General features: G+C 38.3%; 1 protein-coding gene across 2 annotated transcripts in view; it reads left to right on the forward strand.

Moving 5' to 3' along the window:
- LOC139134122 (uncharacterized) overlaps positions 1–23,606 on the forward strand; it is a 51,697-nt gene extending 28,091 nt beyond the window's left edge. Inside the window, exons 4-8 of one of the 2 annotated variants that reach the window (XM_070701043.1) lie at positions 19,096–19,125; positions 19,888–19,977; positions 20,296–20,543; positions 20,794–20,972; positions 22,675–23,606. In XM_070701043.1, the coding sequence (XP_070557144.1) occupies positions 19,096–19,125; positions 19,888–19,977; positions 20,296–20,543; positions 20,794–20,972; positions 22,675–22,813 (686 nt within the window). In that variant the 3' untranslated portion in view covers positions 22,814–23,606. The remainder of the gene's footprint in view (positions 1–19,095; positions 19,126–19,887; positions 19,978–20,295; positions 20,544–20,793; positions 20,973–22,674) is intronic. The other variant, XM_070701044.1, reaches the window with a different exon arrangement.
- Positions 23,607–24,013: the final 407 nt, after the last annotated feature.

A 24,013-nucleotide genomic window follows, 5' to 3' on the forward strand; every position in this document is an offset into this window, starting at 1 on the left:
TTTAAAAAGTGTGAAATTCAAATATTTAGTAAAACTGTATAAGACAGAAACTGTCATCTTCCCAGTCATCTTCCTACAAAGGAAGTAATAGTGGAAAACCACTAAACACGGGAATGTCGGGGATGTTTCGTGGGGATAAGGCATGGATTTCTCTGATCTACATTGTCGAAACTAAACTAAGATTAAAGGAATAAATCAACAAGACTTGACAGATCAATATAAAAAATTGTACTTGGTGCCACCTGAAAGGTACAAATCAATAAAAACACTATTGGAACTAATTTGGGATAATTGGATGGTGAAGAATGTCGATTTCATCTACAAATGTGATCTCATCTGCTTTTATTTTTACATTACACACTTGTTTTTATGGGTAATTTGTATTATTGCGACATTCAGCTATACGACACCTAACATTTTTGTGAAATTTGAAAAATATGAAAATCCAATTATCCCAAATTAGATCCAATCGTGTATAAAATCAGTATGTCGAGTTGACATAATATATACAATTAAAGCTGCAAGCAGCGTTGGCGGGGCCCAAGCCGTTAACATGGTTGAAAAATCTTGCACTAATGATATTATGTGCAAAATTCGAGCTTGCAAAAGTAGGATTTTGAACATCTACTAGTTACTGTACTTTGCACTTGGAATTTAATATTTTACGGAAAATCCAATATGGCGGCAAAACCACGTGACCGATCAAAATGCCTTTCGCAAACTTGTAAGAGATCACACTTAAGATGTTACACATAAAATTTCAGCTCAATCGGTGTGTTGGTTGTTGGGAGGAAAATTTTTAAAGATTAAATCATGATTTTCTCAAAAATCAAATATGGCGGCCAAACCACGTGACCGATCAAACACCTTATGTAAACTTGAAAGAGATCACACTTTTTATGTTACATGTGAAATTTCAGTCGAATCGGAGTGTTGGTTCTTGAGAAGAAGATTTTTAAAGATTTAATCACGATTTTTGCAAAATCCAATATGGCGGCCAAACCACGTGACCGATCAAAACGCCTTTCGCAAACTTGAAAGAGACAACACTTAAGATGTTACATGTCAAATTTAAGTCAATCTATGAGTTGGTTCTGGAGAAGAAGATTTTTAAAGATTAAATCATGATTTTCGCAAAAATCCAATATGGCGGCCAAACCACGTGACCGATCAAAACGCCTTCCGCAAACTTGAAAGAGATCACACTTAAGATGTTACATATCAAATTTCAGTAGAATCGGTGTGTTGGTTCTGGAGAAGAAGATTTTTAAAGATTTAATCACGATTTTTTGCAAATCCAATATGGCGGCCAAACCACGTGACCGATCAAAACGCCTTTCGCAAACTTGAAAGAGATCACACTTAAGATGTTACATGTGAAATTTTAGTCGAATCGGTGTTTTGGTTCTGGAGAAGAAGATTTTAAAGATTAAATTGGTATTTTTCAAAAATCCAAAATGGCGGCCAAGGTCACGTGACCGCATGCGATTTTATTGGCAAATTTTTAAGACCTTAGGCCATGCTTGCTATACAAAAAATTTCAAATCGACTAGACCCCTAGGTTATCTGGAGAAGCCATTTTTAGATTTTTGGAAAATCCAAAATGGCCGCCAGGTCACGTGACCAATCGAAATTTGTATACCCAGGTGCACGAGATCTCATAGGTACCTATTAGCCCTGCAAGTTTCAGAAGTTTGCGGTAAGCGGTGTTTGAGTTCTAGGTCGACAAAAAAAGAGCGGAAGAAAAAGAAGAAGAAGATTAAAGCTGCAAGCAGCGTTGGCGGGGCCCAAGCGGTGAACATGGTTGAAAAATCTTGCAATAATGATATTATGTGCAAAATTCGAGCTTGAAAAAGTAGGATTTTGAACATCATCTAATAGTTACTGTACGTTTCACTTGGAATTTAATATTTTACGGAAAATCCAATATGGCGGCCAAACCACGAGACCGATCAAAACCTATTTCACAAACTTGAAACACATCACTTTAAAGATGGTCTTTGCAAATTTCAGTCAATTCGATGTTTTGTTCGGGAGAAAGAAGATTTTTAAAGATTAAATCACGATTTTCGAAAAATCCAATATGGCGGCCAAACCACGTGACCGATCAAACGCCTTTCGCAAACTTCAAAGAGATCACACTAAAGATGTTACATGTCCATTTCAATCGAATCTGTGTATTGGTTCTGGAGTAGAAGATTTTTAAAGATTAAATCACGATTTTCGCAAAATCCAATATGGCGGCCAAACCATGTGACCGATCAAAAGGCCTTTCGCAAACTCGAAAGAGATCACACTTAAGATGTTACATGTCAAATTTCAGTCGAATCGGTGTGTTGGTTCTGGAGAAGAAGATTTTCAACAATTAATCACATTTTTCGCAAAATCCAATATGGCGGCCAGACCAAGTGACCAATCAAAACGCCTTTCGCAAACTTGAAAGAGATCACACTTAAGATGTTACATGTCAAATTTCAGTCGAATCGGTGTGTTGGTTCTGGAGAAGAAGATTTTTAAAGATTAAATCACGATTTTCGCAAAATCCAATATGGCGGCCAGACCACGTGACCGATCAAAACGCCTTTCGCAAACTTGAAAGAGATCACACTTAAGATGTTACATGTCAAATTTCAGTCGAATCGGTGTGTTGGTTCTGGAGAAGAAGATTTTTGAAGATTAAATCACGATTTTTGCAAAATCCAATATGGCGGCCAAACCACGTGACCGATCAAAACGCCTTTCGCAAACTTGAAAGAGATCACACTTAAGATGTTACATGTGAAATTTCAGTCAAATCGGTGTTTTGGTTCTGGAGAAGAAGATTTTTAAAGATTAAATCACGATTTTTGCAAAATCCAATATGGCGGCCAAGGTCACGTGACCGCATGCGATTTTATTGGCAAATTCTTACGACCTTAGGCCATGCTTGCTATACAAAAAATTTCAAATCGACTAGACCCCTGGGTCTTCTGGAGAAGCCATTTTTAGGTTTTTGGAAAATCCAATATGGCCGCCAGGTCACGTGACCAATCAAAATTTGTATACCCAGGTGCACGAGATCTCATAGGTACCTATTAGCCCTGCAAGTTTCAGAAGTTTGCGGTAAGCGGTGATTGAGTTCTAGGTCGACAAAAAAAGAGCGGAAGAAGAAGAAGAAGAATTAAAGCTGCAAGCAGCGTTGCCGGGGCCCAAGCGGTTAACATTGTTGAAAAATCTTGCACTAATGATATTATGTGCAAATTTTGAGCTTGAAAAAGTAGGATTTTGAATATCATCTAATAGTTACTGTACGTTTCACTTGGAATGTAATATTTTACGGAAAATCCAATATGGCGGCCAAACCACGTGACCGATCAAAACGCATTTCGCAAACTTGAAAGAGATGACACTTAAGATGTTACACATAAAATTTCAGCTCAATCAGTGTGTTGGTTGTGGAGAAGAAAATTTTTAAAGATTAAATCATGATTTTCCTAAAATCCATATGGCGGCCAAACCACGTGACTGATCAGAATGCCTTTCGCAAACTTGAAAGAGATCACACTTAAGATGTTACATGTCAAATTTCAGTCAAATCAGTTTGTTGGTTCTGGAGAAGAAGATTTTTAAAGATTAAATAACGATTTTATCAAAATTCAATATGGTGGCCAAACCATGTGACCGATCAAAACGCCTTTCGCAAACTTGAAAGAGATCACACTTAAGATGTTACGTGTCAAATTTTAGTCGAATCGGTGTGTTTGTTCTTGAGAAGAAGATTTCTGAAGATTAAATCACGATTTTCTCAAAATCCAATATGGCGGCCAAACCACGTGACCGATCAAAACGCCTTTCGCAAACTTGAAAGAGATCACACTTAAGATGTTACATGTGAAATTTCAGTCGAATCGGTGTTTTGGTTCTGGAGAAGAAGATTTTTGAAGATTAAATGGGTATTTTTCAAAAATCCAATATGGCGGCAAAGGTCACGTGACCGCATGCGATTTTATTGGCAAATTCTTAAGACCTTAGATCATGCTTGCTATACAAAAAATTTCAAATCGACTAGACCCCTGGGTCTTCTGGATAAGCTATTTGTAGGTTTTTGGAAAATCCAATATGGCCGCCAGGTCACGTGACCAATGAAAATTTCAAGGGTCAGGTGCACGAGTACTTATTAACACCAATAAGTCCTGCAAGTTTGAGAAGTTTTCGTTCAGCCGTTTAAGAGATCTAGGTTGACAAAAAACGGCAGAAGAAGAAGAAGAAGAGGAAGAAGAAATAGTAGAACTCGAGCAATAACAATAGGGGCCCAGCCGGTCGGCTTGGGCCCCTAAATAGTAGAACTCGAGCAATAACAATAGGGGCCCAGCCGGTCGGCTTGGGCCCCTAATTAAAGCTGCAAGCAGCGTTGGCGGGGCCCAAGCGATTAACCTGGTTTCCAAATCTTCCACTGATTATATTATGTGCAAAATTTTAGCTTGAAAACAGTCAAGTGCTTGTGAAGAAGAATTTTGAACATCATCTCACATTTATCTGTTCCATGCAAAATACAATATGGCGGCAAAAACGTGTGAGCGATCTAATTGCCTTTCACAAACCTGAAAGAGCTCTCACTAAGAATGACAAAAGTGGAATTTCACTTCCATCAGTGTTTTGGTTCTGGAGAAGAAGATTTTTAGAGATAAATTGCGATTTTCAAGAAATCAAATATGGCGTCTTATACTGAGCACAGTGACCTACCAAAAATTTGTTTCAAAAGTACAAGACATATATGATTTAGATGCTACTCAAAATTTACAATACAGGAAGGTTAAAATATTCCATCAAATAATGTATTCATCTCTGAAAATTTTGGCGTAATAATTGCAAATTTGGTTAAAAAATAAATAATTAGTCATATATTTTTTCATTTCATCTTTACTGTTCAAAGTTTTACTTTTGTATAATGTTTTGACAAAACTGTGAAAATTTCTGCTCATGAAGAAATAATTTTAAAAAGATAAACACAAAGAAAACTCGGCGATAGTATATGTATAAAACAGAAGCTTAAAAAAATAATTGACACTTATATTCCATTCAGAACTGTACTCATATGTAGCTCTTATATTGCGCTGTCAAAACTGTGCAAATGCTGCGCTTAAGTCAACCAAAGAACTGTTGTTATACACAAATAATTAAGCAACACTGCTGTGCATTTATCTCTGCGTGTATTCCTATGATGTTGTCATGTTTAACTCCGTGTTGTTGATTGAGAAATTAAAAAAAAAATTACAGTAACAAATTCCTGCCACACCACATAATTTTTTCTGATATGTCTAGGCGAACCAGCATTTTAAGTCAAATTGATGTATACCATCATAGCTCATTCTGTAAATTTACCATGTGACCTGAGTGTCGATAAATCCTTAAACTAGTTGTTATACATGAAAATTTCGAGTCAAAGATAATTTTCCCCATTTCCCATTTACATGACTTTAAAAAGTGTGTGTCATAGACAAATGGGAAATAGTATTACAATAAAAGTCCATTAATTGTGTGGTAACTTGCAAGCCATACAGACTGATGTGATGACAAGAAAAATAAAGTTTTTTTCTCATCCTCGCGCGTGTCAATTCAGATCTGCTGCGTCCTATTTTCTGCTCATGAGGAAATACATGAAAAAAACTGCAAAAAATACATCACGATAGTGCATGTATAAAACAGAACCGTACAAATAATTGACACTACCATTCAAATCAGAACTGTATACATATTTCACTATTATTACTCTGTGAAAACTGTGCAAATGCTGCACTTAAACCGCTGAACTGTTGCTGTACAAAAATAATAAAGCAACACTGCTGTACATTTGTCTCTGCGTGCATTCGTATGATGTTGTCATTTTTTCCCGCGTTGTTGATTGAAGAATGAAAAAAGAAACCCGCGTCACCACATAATTTTTGAAATATGTCTAGGATAAGAAAGAAACGTTTTATTTTTCTTGGCGTAGTACTAGTTGTTTTGATGACCTGTACACTATGAATTTCAAAATGTTGGGTAGAACAAAAAGGTGTTCTTTTCAAAACCTGATAATTTCAAATATTAAATGCAAAAGTTACGGGCAATAACAAGTATGGAGTTGTCACTCAGGAAAAAAATGCTAAACATAGTGTTAAAAGTTGAAACTACTGTCTCTTTTATAAGATTAAAAGTTTTGCAGTAAGAAGAGTGGGTAGCTGAACAAATCATAACGGACAGCATTGAGTACGAATCCTCCTTTGTAAGTATCAAATAATACTAGTCCTGATCACTGTTTCTGTTGAGTGAAATGCTCCCTTAGCTGTAACTTTAAAGGCTAGTTATACTTGTCAAAAGTTAGGCGTATGCGATGCAGCTATATTTAATAGTTACAAACCTGTAATCGTTATCAATGCTGTACTGTACATATCGCTATAGAGAACGGCACGAAACCTGCTTCAGCATACCAGTTTTTCAAACGAATTAGATATCCATTCTCATAGAAGTTCAAAAGTAAAATACTCTTAGACTTGAGAAAAGTGTGCATTTGAGACTTTCGATACATTTGCTTTACGCTTGAATTTAGCATGGAGCTTTGGTAGTTCTATGAATTTAACAAGCGATGCTCGGACACTGGCAGCGCACAGCGCATCGATGACACTTGGGTCAGGGGTCATCACCAAAAACGTCAGTGCGTATTCACGGCCAGCTTGAATCATGCCACGGATCGCGAAAATCACGGATCATATATCCAAATGTTCATGTCTAATACGTAAAGAGAACCCTAAAATATAAAACACATAATGATTTGATATGGAGAAACATCATTTTGTAAATGCTCAAATATCGCGAAAGACTTGCACATTTGCACAGTATGAATGCGGAAGTACGTCGACTGTACTCGGCGGACGAGCGAGCGCCTTCTCTGAAATCTGTTTACAATATCACGTCGCAATACACTGAACATTCTTGCAAATTCATCTTTAAGGAAGCCAATTCACACAAGTTCCTAACGTCAGTAAAGTCTAGACATTTTCTTGTAGGCAGCAATACACCACCAACATTTTCACCGTTCAGGAGTGCCAATACTCGCTCTACGTTGAAAAAAGCCGTATGCTTTTAACCATGCCGTTCCTAACTTTGCAAATTCCAGTCGACTTTCCTACTCTGATCATAATCTTTCTTTCCATTTCATAGCTTTACTTGCGCTTAGAACCTGCGTTAGGGGTGGTTTCTCCCAATATTGATGGAGCTTCCTAACTCAAAAACGAAAGTTTGCCGTTTTTGCTTAGTTTCACCGTCACTACGATCCTTCAGTGTTGATGACGACACTCACAGGCGTGCTGTTTACTGGGTATTAGTTAACTCTGCATGGCAGGGCTGTGTGTTACCGGCGTTATACGGCCTCCCACCACATCGTATAACGCCGGTAACACACAGCCCTGCCATGCAGAGCTAGGTATTTGTATAAGTGTAGTTTATGCTATGTTCTGACGTTCTACGGAAGAGAACGTCGGAACGTAGCATAAACTACACTTATACAAACTACCAAGTAAACAGCACGCCTGTGACGACGTTGTACTGCACAGTGCACGGAGCAATCTGTGGGTAAATTGTGCGAAGTTGTCCAACCCAAAACTTAGTAACATCTTAGTCAAATAGCCATGGTAAACATATGGGTACTTTTGGTTTATTAGCTATTTCGTTTCAATTTTATTCATAGTATGTGGTACAAATACGATCTTCTGACGCATAAGGTCAGGGATGCACAGAGATAAAGTCTTACTTCTCAATTGAATGCAGGACAGCAAGTGAACAGACAAAGTGATGACGTCATACTGCAATTTTCGATTCGCAAGTTTAGCTAATTTTTGCCTAAATCTTCTCGGCAAACGCTACTTTTTTTCCGCATTTGCGATTTTGCGAGCAGGCAGGGGAAACACTGCCTACGTCATTGCGAACGAAGGAAGGCCACAACGCACCTTATTTTCAAGCAGGCGATTTATGTTTGTTTTTCAGATTTTGTGGAGGGACCGTGATTGAAAATCCTACCCGCACGCGAACGGCAAAAACAAAGAAGTTATTGTATGGCACCTAATGTAGAGTGTTTTGGATAACATACACAAGAACGTTCTAAATTACTCATGGAGTCGATCGTTGAGACTGAATAGTGACAGTAGTGGTTCTTGAAGCAAACGTTTCTAGCATTTTTGTTTCTGAACGTTGCAGGTATCACTCAAGTCCACATGCTTAAATATTCAAACCTTGTAATCGAGGAAGTTCATGTTTACTGAATGTTCCCACTGTAATAAGCTGTGCAAACAAACATTCTGAACAGCTACACTAACAACTGATATGGTCGCACCTATTTAGACCTAGAACAATGGCAAGAGCGTCCAGCTCTGATTAACCATTTTACCTGTAGGCTGTGAGTGACGATTTTGCAGTTCGCCGGCATTGAGTCGATAGCATGTTATTTCAGCAACAGTGACGCAATACATTTAGGCTAGATTTCGGCGATCTGACAGACCGGGCGTGCAATGGCACACAGCAATTACGTGAAATTAGATCAAGCTGCAGAACTTCACTAAACAAGGTGTTGTTTTAATAGATGTTATCAGCGATTTTTATGACATTTACAGCTGGGCTTGATGTGGTCTTGTTTACATTTTTAATCAGGTACATGCTCTCAGTTACACAACACACCAGGGCCACTCCATGTATGTCAGATAGAGAAACATAAACAAATCACCACACCTTGCAATATCATGTATCTTTCTTTTTATTCGTGATGAACAAGTGAGCGTGCATTGAGACACCTACATATAAAATTACCCGAATAGCTTCATTTATGGTCATTGACACTCACATATCAGCTGTGCGTAGACCCCAGTAATTGTGCCCTGGCGGGACCTTGTCTCTTATTCATCAATCACAGCTGTCGGCCACCCCTTAAAGCTAGTGGCACACTCCTCTAAGTACTTCCGTGGCAGTATACTCGACAAAGTCACCCGGCGTACAAAAGCTGGTCGCCAAACTTGCCTTAAACAGGGGCCGATATTAGGGTTCGTGTGAAAGCTAGCTGAATTTGACAGCGGGCATTGCAGTCTGTTGTGCCGTCTTTGACTTTCAAGTGTACAATATAACATACATCACTGATCGATCTTCTGTCTGACGAGGTTTTACACTGCAGCCTTATGAACATTGTGGGCGACTTAACCGATCCAAATGTCTTTTGCAAACTTTAAAGTGCTCGCACTAAGAAAGATATGAGTAAAATTTCAGTTGAATCTGTGTGTTGGTTTTTTGAGAAGAAGAGTTTTAATGATGAAATTGCGATTGTCGCTATATCCAATATGGCAAACAAACCACTTGACCGACCCCAACGCCTTTCACAAACTTGAAAGTGCTCACACTATGGCTGACAGAAGTAAAATTTCAGTTGGATCGGTGCGTTAGTTCTGGAAAGAATAGTTTTAAAGATGAAATTGCAATTTTTCACGAAATCCAATATAACGGCCAAAGCACATGACCGATCCAAATGCCTTTCGAAAATGAAAAAGAACTGCCACTAGGGATAATGAGTGTAAAATTTTAGTTCAATCTGTACATTGGTTCTGGAGAAGAAGATTGTTAAGGATTAAACTGCGATGTACATAAAATCCAAAATGGTGGCCAAATTACGTGACTGATCAAAATGTTTTTCTGAAAGTTAAAAGGACTACCACTAGGGAAAAATAATGTGAAATTTTAGTTCAATTAGTGTATTTGTTCTGGAGGACAAGATTTTTAAAAATTGCATTACGATTTCACAAAATGCAATATGGCGGCCAAACCACGCGACCGATCGAAATGATTTTTGCAAACTTGAAAGAGATCACCCTAAGGATGACTTGAGTAAAATTTGAGCTTGATCGATGTTTTGGTTCTACAGAAGAAGATTTTAAAGATTAAATTACGATTTTTACAAAATCCAATATGGCGGCCAAACCACGTGACCGATCCAAACGCCTTTTGCAAACTTGAAAGAGATCACACTTAAGATGATATATATTGGAATTTTAGTTGAATCGGTGAATTTGTTCTGGAGAAGAAGATTTTTTAGAGATTAAATTGTGATTTCACAAAATCAAATATGGCGACCAAACCACGTGACCGATCAAAATGATTTTTGCAAACTTGAAAGAGATCGTTCAAAGGATGACATGAGTAAAATTTGAGCTTAATCGGTGTTTCGGTTCTGGAGAAGAAGATTTTTAAAGATTAATGAGTATTTTAGAAAATTCAATATGGCGGCCATGGTCACGTGACCGCATGCAATTTTATGTGCAAATTATAAAGACCTTAGTCATGTTTGCTATACAAAAAATTCAAATCGACTAGACCCCTAGGTCTTCTGGAGAAGCCATCTTTAGGTTTATGGAAAATCCAATATGGCCGCCAGGTCACGTGACCAATCGAAATTTCAAGGGTCAGGTGCACGAGTACGATTAACACCTACTAGCCCTGCAAATTTGAGAAGTTTTCATTCAGCCGTTTAAGAGATCTAGGTCGACAAAGAATCGGCAGAAGAAGAAGAAGAAGATTAAAGCTGCAAGCAGCGTTAGCGGGGCCCAAGCGGTTAACATTGTTGAAAAATCTTGCACTAATGATATTATGTGCAAATTTCGAGCTTGAAAAAGTAGGATTTTAGTATCATCTAATAGTTACTGTACGTTTCACTTGGAATGTAATATTTTACGGAAAATCCAATATGGCGGCCAAACCATGTGACCGATCAAAACGCATTTCGCAAACTTGAAAGAGATCACACTTAAGATGTTACACATAAATTTCAGTCAATCGTGTGTTGGTTGTGGAGAAGAAGATTTTTAAAGATTAAATCATGATTTTCCTAAAATCCAATATGGCGGCCAAACCACGTGACCGATCAAAACGCCTTTCGCAAACTTGAAAGAGATCACACTTAAGATCTTACATGTCTAAATTTCAGTCGAATCAGTTCGTTGGTTCTGGAGAAGATGATTTTTAAAGATTAAATCACGATTTTTGCAAAAATCCAATATGGCGGCCAGACCACGTGACCGATCAAAACGCCTTTTGCAAACTTGAAAGAGATCACACTTAAGATGTTAACATGTCAATTTTAGTCGAATCGGTGTGTCTGTTCTGGGGAAGAAGATTTTTGAAGATTAATCACGATTTTCTCAAAATCCAATATGGCGGCCAAACCACGTGACGATCAAAAAGCCTTTCGCAACTTGAAAGAGATCACACTTAAGATGTTACATGTGAAATTTCAGTCGAATCGGTGTTTTGGTTCTGGAGAAGAAGATTTTTGAAGATTAATGGGTATTTTTCAAAAATCCAATATGGCGTTAAAGGTCACGTGACCGCATGCGATTTTATTGGCAAATTCTTAAGACCTTAGATCATGCTTGCTATACAAAAAATTTCAAATCGACTAGACCCCTGGGTCTTCTGGATAAGCCATTTGTAGGTTTTTGGAAAATCCAATATGTCCGCCAGGTCACTGTGACCAATGAAAATTTCAGGGTCAGGTGCACGAGTACTTATTAACACCATACAAGTCCTGCAAGTTTGAGAAGTTTTCGTTCAGCCGTTTAGAGATCTAGGTTCGACAAAAAACGGCAGAGAAGAAGAAGAAGAGAAGAAGAATTAAAGCTGCAAGCAGCGTTGGCGGGGCCCAAGCGGTGAACATGGTTGAAAAATCTTGCAATAATGATATTATGTGCAAAATTCGAGCTTGAAAAAGTAGGATTTTGAACATCATCTAATAGTTACTGTACGTTTCACTTGGAATTTAATATTTTACGGAAATCCAATATGGCGGCCAAACCACGGAACGATCAAAACCTATTTCACAAACTTGAAACACATCACTTTAAAGATGGTATATGCAAAATTTCAGTCAATTCGATGTTTGTTCGGGAGAAGAAGATTTTTAAAGATTAAATCACGATTTTAGAAAAATCCAATATGGCGGCCAAACCACGTGACCGATCCAAACGCCTTTCGCAAACTTGAAAGAGATCACACTAAAGATGTTACATGTCAAATTTCAATCGAATCTGTGTATTGGTTCTGGAGTAGAAGATTTTTAAAGATTAAATCACGATTTTCGCAAAATCCAATATGGCGGCCAAACCATGTGACCGATCAAAACGCCTTTCGCAAACTCGAAAGAGATTACACTTAAGATGTTACATGTCAAATTTCAGTCGAATCGGTGTGTCGTTCTGGAGAAGAAGATTTTCAACAATTAAATCAGATTTTTCGCAAAATCCAATATGGCGGCCAGACCAAGTGACCGATCAAAACGCCTTTCGCAAACTTGAAAGAGATCACACTTAAGATGTTATATGTCAAATTTCAGTCGAATCGGTGTGTTGGTTCTGGAGAAGAAGATTTTTAAAGATTAAATCACGATTTTCGCAAAAATCCAATATGGCGGCCAGACCACGTGACCGATCAAAACGCCTTTCGCAAACTTGAAAGAGATCACACGTAAGATGCTACATGTCAAATTTCAGTTGAATCGGTGCGTTTGTTCTGGAGAAGAAGATTTTTGAAGATTAAATCACGATTTTTGCAAAATCCAATATGGCGGCCAAACCACGTGACCGATCAAAACGCCTTTCGCAAACTTGAAAGAGATCACACTTAAGATGTTACATGTGAAATTTCAGTCAAATCGGTGTTTGGTTCTGGAGAAGAAGATTTTTAAAGATTAAATCACGATTTTCGCAAATCCAATATGGCGGGCCAAGGTCACGTGACCGCATGCGATTTTATTGGCAAATTCTTAAGACCTTAGGCCATGCTTGCTATACAAAAAATTTCAATCGACTAGACCCCTGGGTCTTCAGGAGAAGCCATTTTTAGGTTTTTGGAAAATCCAATATGGCCGCCAGGTCACGTGACCAATCGAAATTTGTATACCCAGGTGCACGAGATCTCATAGGTACCTATTAGCCCTGCAAGTTTCAGAAGTTTGCGGTAAGCGGTGTTGAGTTCTAGGTCGACAAAAAAAGAGCGGAAGAAGAAGAAGTAGAAGAAGAAAGTTGAATTCCTATAAAACCAATAGGGGCCCAGCCGGTAGGCTTGGGCCCCTAATTAAAGCTGCAAGCAGCGTTGGCGGGGCCCAAGCGGTGAACATGGTTGAAAAATCTTGCAATAATGATATTATGTGCAAAATTCGAGCTTGAAAAAGTAGGATTTTGAACATCATCTAATAGTTACTGTACGTTTCACTTGGAATTTAATATTTTACGGAAAATCCAATATGGCGGCCAAACCACGAGACCGATCAAAACCTATTTCACAAACTTGAAACACATCACTTTAAAGATGGTCTTTGCAAATTTCAGTCAATTCGATGTTTGTTCGGGAGAAGAAGATTTTTAAAGATTAAATCACGATTTTCGAAAAATCCAATATGGCGGCCAAACCACGTGACCGATCAAAAGGCCTTTCGCAAACTTGAAAGAGATCACACTCAAAATGTTACATGTCCAATTTCAATCGAATCTGTGTATTGGTTCTGGAGTAGAAGATTTTTAAAGATTAAATCACGATTTTCGCAAAATCCAATATGGCGGCCAAACCATGTGACCGATCAAAACGCCTTTCGCAAACTCGAAAGAGATCACACTTAAGATGTTACATGTCAAATTTCAGTCGAATCGGTGTGTTGGTTCTGGAGAAGAAGATTTTCAACGATTAAATCACATTTTTCGCAAAATCCAATATGGCGGCCAGACCAAGTGACCAATCAAAACGCCTTTCGCAAACTTGAAAGAGATCACACTTAAGATGTTATATGTCAAATTTCAGTCGAATCGGTGTGTTGGTTCTGGAGAAGAAGATTTTTAAAGATTAAATCACGATTTTCGCAAAATCCAATATGGCGGCCAGACCACGTGACCGATCAAAACGCCTTTCGCAAACTTGAAAGAGATCACACTTAAGATGCTACATGTCAAATTTCAGTCGAATCGGTGTGTTGGTTCTGGAGAAGAAGATTTTTGAAGATTAAATCACGATTTTTGCAAAATCCAATATGGCGGCCAAACCACGTGACCGATCAAAACGCCTTTCGCAAACTTGAAAGAGATCACACTTAAGATGTTACATGTGAAATTTCAGTCGAATCGTGTGTTGGTTCTGGAGAAGAAGATTTTTAAAGATTAAATCACGATTTTTGCAAATCCAATATGGCGGCCAAGGTCACGTGACCGCATGCGATTTTATTGGCAAATTCTTAAAGACCTTAGGCCATGCTTGCTATACAAAAAATTTCAAATCGACTAGACCCCTGGGTCTTCTGGAGAAGCCATTTTTAGGTTTTTGGAAAATCCAATATGGCCGCCAGGTCACGTGACCAATCGAAATTTGTATACCCAGGTGCACGAGATCTCATAGGTACCTATTAGCCCTGCAAGTTTCAGAAGTTTGCGGTAAGCGGTGTTCAAGTTCTAGGTCGACAAAAAAGAGCGGAAGAAGAAGCAGTAGAAGAAGAAAGTTGAACTCCTATAAAACCAATAGGGGCCCCAGCCGGTAGGCTTGGGCCCCTAATTAAAGCTGCAAGCAGCGTTGGCGGGGCCCAAGCGGTTAACATGGTTTCAAGCTCTTGAAGAGATGGTAATATGTGAATAAATTGAGCATTGAAAAGTCTTTTAGTTGTGTAAAGAAGGATTTTTAACATCATCTCATAGTAATATAGGTTTCATTCGTAATCATATTTTTTACACAAAATCCAAAATGGTATTGCGATTTTCGCAATATCCAAGATGGTGGCCAAATCACGTGACCGATCCAAATGTTTTTTGCAACCTTGAAAGAGACCTCTCTAAGGATGACATGAGTAAATTTCAGCTCAATCAGTGTGTTACTTCTGGAGCAGAAGATTTTTGAAGATTAAATTGGTAGTTTTTGAAAATCCAATATGGCGGCCAAATCACGTGACCGATCAAAACGCCTTTCGCAAACTTGAAAGAGATCACACTTAAGATGTTACATGTCAAATTTCAATCGAATCGGTGTGTTGGTTCTGGAGAAGAAGATTTTTAAAGATTAAATCACGATTTTCTCCAAATCCAATATGGCGGCCAAACCACGTGACCGATCAAAACGCCTTTCGCAAACTTGAAAGAGATCACACTTAAGATGTTACATGTCAAATTTCAGTCGAATCGGTGCGCTGGTTCTGGAGAAGAAGATTTTTAAAGATTAAATCACGATTTTATGAAAATCCAATATGGCGGCCAAACCACGTGACTGATCAAAACGCCTTTCGCAAACTTGAAAGAGATCACACTTAAGATGTTGCATGTCAAATTTCAGTCGAATCGGTACGTTGGTTCTGGAGAAGAAGATTTTTAAGATTAAATTACGATTTTCTCAAAATCCAATATGGCGGCCAAACCACGTGACCGATCAAAACGCCTTTCGCAAACTTGAAAGAGATCACACTTAAGATGTTACATGTCAAATTTCATTCGAATCGGTGCGCTGGTTCTGGAGAAGAAGATTTTTAAAGATTAAATCACGATTTTCTCAAAATCCAATATGGTGGCCAAACCACGTGACTGATCAAAACGCCTTTCGCAAACTTGAAAGAGATCACACTTAAGATGTTGCATGTTAAATTTCAGTCGAATCGTTGCGTTGGTTCTGGAGAAGAAGATTTTTAAAGATTAAATCACGATTTTCGCAAAATCCAATATGGCGGCCAAACCACGTGACCGATCAAACGCCGCATCAAAACGCCTTTCGCAAACTTGAAATAGATCACACTTAAGATATTACATGTCAAATTTCATTCGAATCGGTGCGTTGGTTCTGGAGAAGAAGATTTTTAAAGATTAAATCACGATTTTCTCAAAATCCAATATGGCGGCCAAACCACGTGACCGATTGAAACGCCTTCGCAAACTTGAAAGAGAACACTTAAGTGTTGCATGTCAAATTTCAGTCGAATCAGTGCATTGGTTCTGGAGAAGAAGATTTTTAAAGATTAAATCACGATTTTATGAAAATCCAATATGGCGGCCAAACCACGTGACCGATCAAAACGCCTTTCGCAAACTTGAAAGAGAACACTCTAATGATGACATGAGCAAAATTTCAGCTCAATCAGTGTGTTGGTTCTGGAGAAGAAGATTTTTTAAAGATTAAATCGGTTTTTATCGCAAATCCAATATGGCGGCCAAGGTCACGTGACCGCATGCGATTTTATTTGCCAATTCTTATGACCTTAGGTCACGCTTGCTATGTAAAAAATTTCAAGCTGACTAGACCCCTAGGTCATTCAGGAAAAGGCATTTTTAGGTTTTTGAAAATCCAATATGGCCACCAGGTCACGTGACCAATCAAAATTTTAAGGATAACATGCACTACTACCTATTAGTACCTATTAGCCCTGTAAGTTTGAGAAGTTACGTTAAGCCGTTACTGAGATCAAGAGGGGCAAAAAATGCGGCGGAAGAAGAGGAAGAAGCGGAAGAAGAAGAATATTGAACTCCTACGAAACCAATAGGGGCCCAGCCGGTAGGCTTGGGCCCCTAATTAAAGCTGCAAGCAGCGTTGGCGGGGCCCAAGCGGATAACATGGTTGAAAAATCTTGCAATAATGATATTATGTGCAAAATTCGAGCTTGAAAAAGTAGGATTTTGAACATCATCTAATAGTTACTGTACGTTTCACTTGGAATTTAATATTTTACGGAAAATCCAATATGGCGGCCAAACCACGAGACCGATCAAAACCTATTTCACAAACTTGAAACACATCACTTTAAAGATGGTATATGCAAAATTTCAGTCAATTCGATGTTTGTTCGGGAGAAGAAGATTTTTAAAGATTAAATCACGATTTTCGAAAATCCAATATGGCGGCCAAACCACGTGACCGATCAAAAGGCCTTTCGCAAACTTGAAAGAGATCACACTAAAGATGTTACATGTCAAATTTCAATCGAATCTGTGTATTGGTTCTGGAGTAGAAGATTTTTAAAGATTAAATCACGATTTTCGCAAAATCCAATATGGCGGCAAACCATGTGACCGATCAAAACCGCCTTTCGCAAACTTGAAAGAGATTACACTTAAGATGTTACATGTCAAATTTCAGTCGAATCGGTGTGTTGGTTCTGGAGAAGAAGATTTTTAAAGATTAAATCAGATTTTTCGCAAAATCCAATATGGCGGCCAGACCAAGTGACCGATCAAAACGCGTTTCGCAAACTTGAAAGAGATCACACTTAAGATGTTATATGTCAAATTTCAGTCGAATCAGTGTGTTGGTTCTGGAGAAGAAGATTTTTAAAGATTAAATCACGATTTTCGCAAAAATCCAATATGGCGGCCAGACCACGTGACCGATTAAAACGCCTTTCGCAAACTTGAAAGAGATCACACTTAAGATGTTACATGTCAAATTTCAGTTGAATCGGTGTGTTTGTTCTGGAGAAGAAGATTTTTGAAGATTAAATCACGATTTTTGCAAAATCCAATATGGCGGCCAAACCACGTGACCGATCAAAACGCCTTTCGCAAACTTGAAAGAGATCACACTTAAGATGTTACATGTGAAATTTCAGTCAAATCGGTGTTTTGGTTCTGGAGAAGAAGATTTTTAAAGATTAAATCACGATTTTCGCAAAATCCAATATGGCGGCCAAGGTCACGTGACCGCATGCGATTTTATTGGCAAATTCTTAAGACCTTAGGCCATGCTTGCTATACAAAAAATTTCAAATCGACTAGACCCCTGGGTCTTCTGGAGAAGCCATTTTTAGGTTTTTGGAAAATCCAATATGGCCGCCAGGTCACGTGACCAATCGAAATTTGTATACCCAGGTGCACGAGATCTCATAGGTACCTATTAGCCCTGCAAGTTTCAGAAGTTTGCGGTAAGCGGTGTTTGAGTTCTAGGTCGACAAAAAAGAGCGGAAGAAGAAGAAGAAGTAGAAGAAGAAAGTTGAACTCCTATAAAACCAATAGGGGCCCAGCCGGTCGGCTTGGGCCCCTAAAGAAAGTTGAATTCCTACGAAACCAATAGGGGCCCAGCCGGTAGGCTTGGGCCCCTAATTAATCGTCCTCGTGTAAAAGATGCTACAATTTTTTCAAAATTTGAAAACTTGGGACATGTAAATACTATGCGCAAGTTTTGTTCTAACGAGTATATTATTTATAATCAACTGATAAGTTTGAGCCGAGAATTTTGCCTTGATACTGCCATCTTCAACAATCCCGACCTATTCGTATCTAGGCCCAGCAGACATGAAATGATAACGTCTGGAACCTGCATTATAATTTTCATCGATAGGACTTCCTTTGTTTCCGTTCAGACGCATGTCCTTTCACATGCAATGATTATCTTGGCTTCAGAGTTGACTGAATGGTATGCCTTGAGAATACACACGTGTCACGTGATATTCTGATGCCACAATCAGCTTTAATTTCCAATCGCCTGAAGCAAAATCCGGTTCAGTCAGTGTTCATAGTATGTCGTTGGCCATATCACCATGATTGGTTAGTTACAGTTCACAGCTTCAGATACCCAGATACAAATGTCGAGTGTACGTTACAAAAACGCTGACGTCAGCATTCAGCTTGTCCGGACCAGAATTCTCTTGTCAAGAATAAAGTTGCAGTCTAAACACTTACATACTGGGTTGACAAGCTGAATACTGCATATCTAAATATGCTTATGAGAGTAGAACAAGAAACTGTAGTTGCGATACAAAACAACGTGGTAAAGAAATCATCAAAATTTTAAGCTGCTGGCCCTTTGAACGAACATCTTCATCTATTAAGGTGGAGGTCTACTCAAAATTAAAAGTATTGTCAATTTCCTGATTTTTGCATATGATGTTGGCCAGATCGTTCATATCAACACTTCTATTATTTTTTAAAGATTTCCATTGTTTACAGCAAATCCTAAAAGTTACACTCTTTCTCGTCACTAGAAATAGATTTAGTAACATTTAACTTAGATATTGGCTCCAGATGAGAAAGAACACGTTTCATGATAAGGTCAAAAAGACCTTTTCTCTTTCACTTGCCTTAATTTTATGTTTTCATTTTTTAGATGTGGTGTCGACAGCACCAACTGAATACGGTAAGTTATTTCTTTCTCGTAGCATTCTCATTCACCCGGACACGAAATGCATTTTGGAAGAAATCACACTACTTCATTTCACGTATAACCATGATAGATCTTTGAATACACTTACAAGAGTAGCGCGACTCTATACCCCGTTAAGCATCAATTAACTAAATTTACTGTTTTAGTTCTGTTAAGGTGGTATACGTTTCGAAGTTGAATTACTTTGACTTTCGCTCAAACCTTCCCTGCTGAAATTTTCAACCATTGTCTTACCAAACTGAGAATAAAAATAAAGGGTCACGGCGCAGTTTTGTACTAAGAGAAACAAATCACTTAACACTCATAGAAATTTAAAATTCGAAATGGTTGCCATCCCTGTGTTAACTCTAGGGGGAGAATACAAATTTTCGAATTTAGAAAACTAAGACAGTGATATTTTTCTTTCTCCAGGAGCTTTAAAATAAGAGCCTCCACACGTAGTAGATCAGAAAAGAATTGTAAAAGTGTAAGAGTCCGTATATCTGTCTTCGAGGCGCATTCTACCTTAACTCAGTGTAATATGTAGGCCTACGGAATAGGCTTGATAAAGCGAAGTCCGTGAAGGGTCAGCGAGGCAGTCATGACAAAGGAAAAAAGACGTACGAGATTTCAGCATAATGTAATAGCTCTATGAACAGAACATGTTTAAAATTTAAATACATAGCATTCCATGTGTCACATCGTTTGGAGTTTTGCAGATTATTTAATTTTTTGTTAACTGCACTTTTGTCAAAGATGTCGGTTTTCAAAACCAGTCTATGTCTTCGACCAAAATGAATCGACGTTCTCCGTTGGACAATGTAATGCTAAAGTTAGTACTTAACGGTAAGTCTAATGGCGCCTTTACCTGTCTGTCTGTCTGTCTGTCTGTCTGTATGTCTGACTGTATGTATGTATGTATGTATGTATGTATGTATGTATGTATGTATGTATGTATCTGTGTATGTATGTCTTTTGTCTCTAAACCCCTCCAAAACTTAGAGAAAGGGATTGAACTGAGAGTTTATCAAATGAAGCATATACAAAGTTCATTCAATTTGAAGCCATGCCGTATAGTTTCTAAATTATCAAGGAAACACACGTAGAAACGAAACATTAACATTTTTGTGTGTTTTCTGGCCGTTTACTCTTTCATCTGCACAGATTTAACTGAACGTGTGATCAAAGACATGACAAGTAGCAGAAGTACAAAGTCAACTGACATGCAAACCGAAGACATGAGGCGTAGTATTAACGGCTTCTATGACACCCTCGAGGAACATCCTGCCATACTGTCAGATCGCGTTGTATTTTCTTCAAAGAAATCTGACTTCGAACCAGAAAATCTCAAATCTGGTGTGTTCGATGAAGACCAGAGAGATATCATCGACAGTAGTGAAGAATTCAGCATGGTAGGTGTGATCACGGTCTTGAAGATGAATATACTACACCATATAATCTTGCCCCCGTAATAGAAGAAAACATTAGCCATTGACTTTCTATTTGCCTGAGTATGTACAGGAAGTCTGTGTTTACGAGATGGTGACACGCTTTCAATATGTATAGCATTAATTGTTGCAAGAATATAGGGGATGTTTGAATAATATTCAACTCTAGTTATTTCGTTGAATTTTGACCAGATTAATATTTTGTTTCCATTAGAGTAAACGTTTCTCGCCGTACACAGAAGTATGCAACAGTCGGCAGTTCTTGACAGAGTTGCGATATGGATACAACGTGGAAAACCGATCAGTCCGACTGAAACCTGGCCAAAAGTTCCACGTCACGAAATGTGAGCGCGGTGGTCGTAGATCTGTATCCTGTTCTGGTATCGATAGCACGTGAGTATTCGCCTAGCGGTCCCTCGAGTTTTGGAGTCAATTACGCGGAGAAGTCGTGTAATCGAACTTGTCGCGAGAGTGCGACGCGTCTCGCCGAGATAAACTCGTCCTTTTCTCCTACCTCCGGAGGGCCGCCCGCGGGACGGCCATCATTCACGAAAAGGCAACATCAAATTAAAGACATTCCTAAAAAAGTTGCGTAATAAGCTTGGGAATAAAGGAGATTAAAATCATGATCAAATTGAATTTATGGGAAATTTCCGGATTTCGTGAAGCTTGGTGGTAAAGAATGCACCCTGAACTCATTTTGACGCTTAAAATGCAGTATAGGCATTATGTTATCGTCACTTCGTTTAAAATTGAAAACATTCTTGATTCCTTTTCCGTTTGCTTTACCTATTTCGAGTTCAGTGGACATTGCGCTATGTGTTGATGATAGACATATCTACTATCAGAGTCAATTTTTTTGTAAACAAATTTGTCTTTCCTTTCAAAAATAAAGGTAGGCAACATCATGGCGGCAAAGCTTATCCCTATATGATATGCCCTCGTCTGGTAAATACGCGTGATAGAACAAGCAATCACAAAACTAGCCCATTTACCGACAGTAGAATACTTTTATATGGCAAATTAGATAAAGAGTCAGTCGTTGCGCATAGAACGGTTGAAATCAGTATTTTCTTTACAAAACTTAATGTTTACATATTTTGTTCAATTTTTTATTTAAAATTTATCCTTACCGCGTCCATCCGAACAAAAATCACGCGAGGTCACAAGACAACTTATTAATAATAAGATAAAGGATTAAAAGGCCAGCAGCTGTAACTTTTGATGATTTGTTTAAATTTTTAAAAATATTAACCACAATTTCTTGTGCTATGCTACTCCCCAAAGCATGGTGAGATTATTCAGTTTTTTCAACTCATCCTGTGCATGTGTTAACTGCATTGGTGATGTTGGCGAGCGAATTCCGGTCCGGACTAGAATTCAAATGTAAACAATAACATGCTTTTTACACGTATAAACACTGTGTGCATGAAATAAACGGTGAGTGTTTCAGCGTGCTATGGGGAGTAAAAGAAATGTTTGATTGAAATCATCAAAGTTACAGGTACAGTCCCTTTAAAATACGGAATAGACTATAGTGCTCTTTACACGTATAGATACTGTGTGCATGAAATAAACGGTGAGTGTTTCAGCGTGCTATGGGGAGTAGAAGAAATGCTTGATTGAAATCATCAAAGTTACAGGTACAGTCCCTTTAAAATACGGAATAGACTGTGTGCATTTTACACTTATAGACGCCTTGTTGACGAAACAAACAGTGGATGATTTAACATACTATGGGGAGAAGAACAAAAGCTTAATTAAAATCGAAAGTTACAGGTACTTGCCCTTTTAAAGAGAAACAGTCGTGGAAACTGCGCCTGTGCGAGTTTCTTGTTTACAAACAATGTATTTCATGTACGATACCTAGATGCACCTCATCATCAAAGCTGCAACATTTAAATTATATGATGTAGATTATGGCAGACATGTTTTAACTTTTATCAATCACCATGGTACCTTGGATACAGTGTTTACCATTGATCGTATGGGTCCCATACGACCCTTTAGCGCAGTTCCGACTACTGTATCCCTTTAAAGTTGGGAATAGACCGAAAAGGACTGACTCAACTGTATCCTTCTCTTTTTCCTCCAGGTTTCCTTCACAGTGTATGGAAAAACAGTCATGGGTCACGGCTCTGGTTTGGTCGGACTCGAAACAAGATTATGTGCCCGATTCAATAAGAATCGATACGTGCTGTACTTGTAGGATCGATACACGAAATGCGCAATGAATTTCCACCTGACTTATCTCCTAGACTGACATCGACTTTGCAATTAATTAAGAGATATGAATGCTAAAATATTGGTTTGACAGAAAATGTGGCATTAAACTGGAAATATTTCGCGTAATAATGGATCTGGATTTTAGGCTATGGTCGTGAAATACGGCATCTTGAAACCAAATTCACTATGGAAATAACACAAATAACCTCTACTATCGCAAACTAGAGCTAAAGACATTTGATTGCATTTGCGGATCTCAACAATATATTGTGATTGTAAATTTTCATTAACTATTTCTGTAAGTTTGGTTTTGCCGCAGAATAACAACATTTTAAAAGGAAGTAGCTGGGTGCTCTTCTAGGTTTGCACATGTGATTGGATTTACTTTCTTCCTTTCTTCAAATTTCCTCTATCTAGTCCCATCGCCTTCTACTTGCCATATTCCATGTTTCTTTCATTTGTTGGCCATGATGATACTTGTTGGCAGAGCAATTTGTATTTGCTTTTTTCCTGACAAAATTGTAGACTCGTCAATCCATATCGCCGACTATGATTGTCTACATAGTCGTTCATGCAGCTTGAACATTTCAAAAATTGTCATTTGTGTACGGCATTGCAACTTACTATTGCCTGCTGGCATTGGTATTGTCATTATCGTTTATTTTTCCGCCATTTAAAATGCCAAGTGGATTTTTCCGCAATGTAAAATGCCTAGTGGATTTTTCCGCAATGTAAAATGCCTAGGGGACATTTTGTTCCTGGAACTATTTTATGATTAAACTTTCTGAGAGCAGCTTAAAATGACTCGGAGATCAAATTGTGTTGGGCGATGCGAATGTGAGTTTAGTTTTCCAGGGAATTTGCCGCAGAGATCTTCATTATGTCCGTGACGATGGATTATATAGAGATGTAGAGCATTTCTCATGTTGAATTGCTCTTGTTAAAGGAAATCTGTCATCTGCAGCAATAGTGGCCAACCATTGGTTTTCACTTGGTTTGCTGTGCAAAACAAGTGCACCACTAACACCGTGTAGTGTCACTGACGTTCTTCGGGTAAACATGGCTGACACGCCTACTTTGACCATATATGGACATATGCAATATTGCGGTATAAGAGTAACTTAGAGAGATAACGTTGCCATGGTTAAAATATATTTCGGTTACCTTTTCTACACCCAAAAGATACTTCATATTTTTCTTCTCGCCGA

The sequence above is a fragment of the Ptychodera flava genome, chromosome 5 (assembly GCF_041260155.1).
Source record: "Ptychodera flava strain L36383 chromosome 5, AS_Pfla_20210202, whole genome shotgun sequence".
NCBI classification, from domain to species: domain Eukaryota; kingdom Metazoa; phylum Hemichordata; class Enteropneusta; family Ptychoderidae; genus Ptychodera; species Ptychodera flava.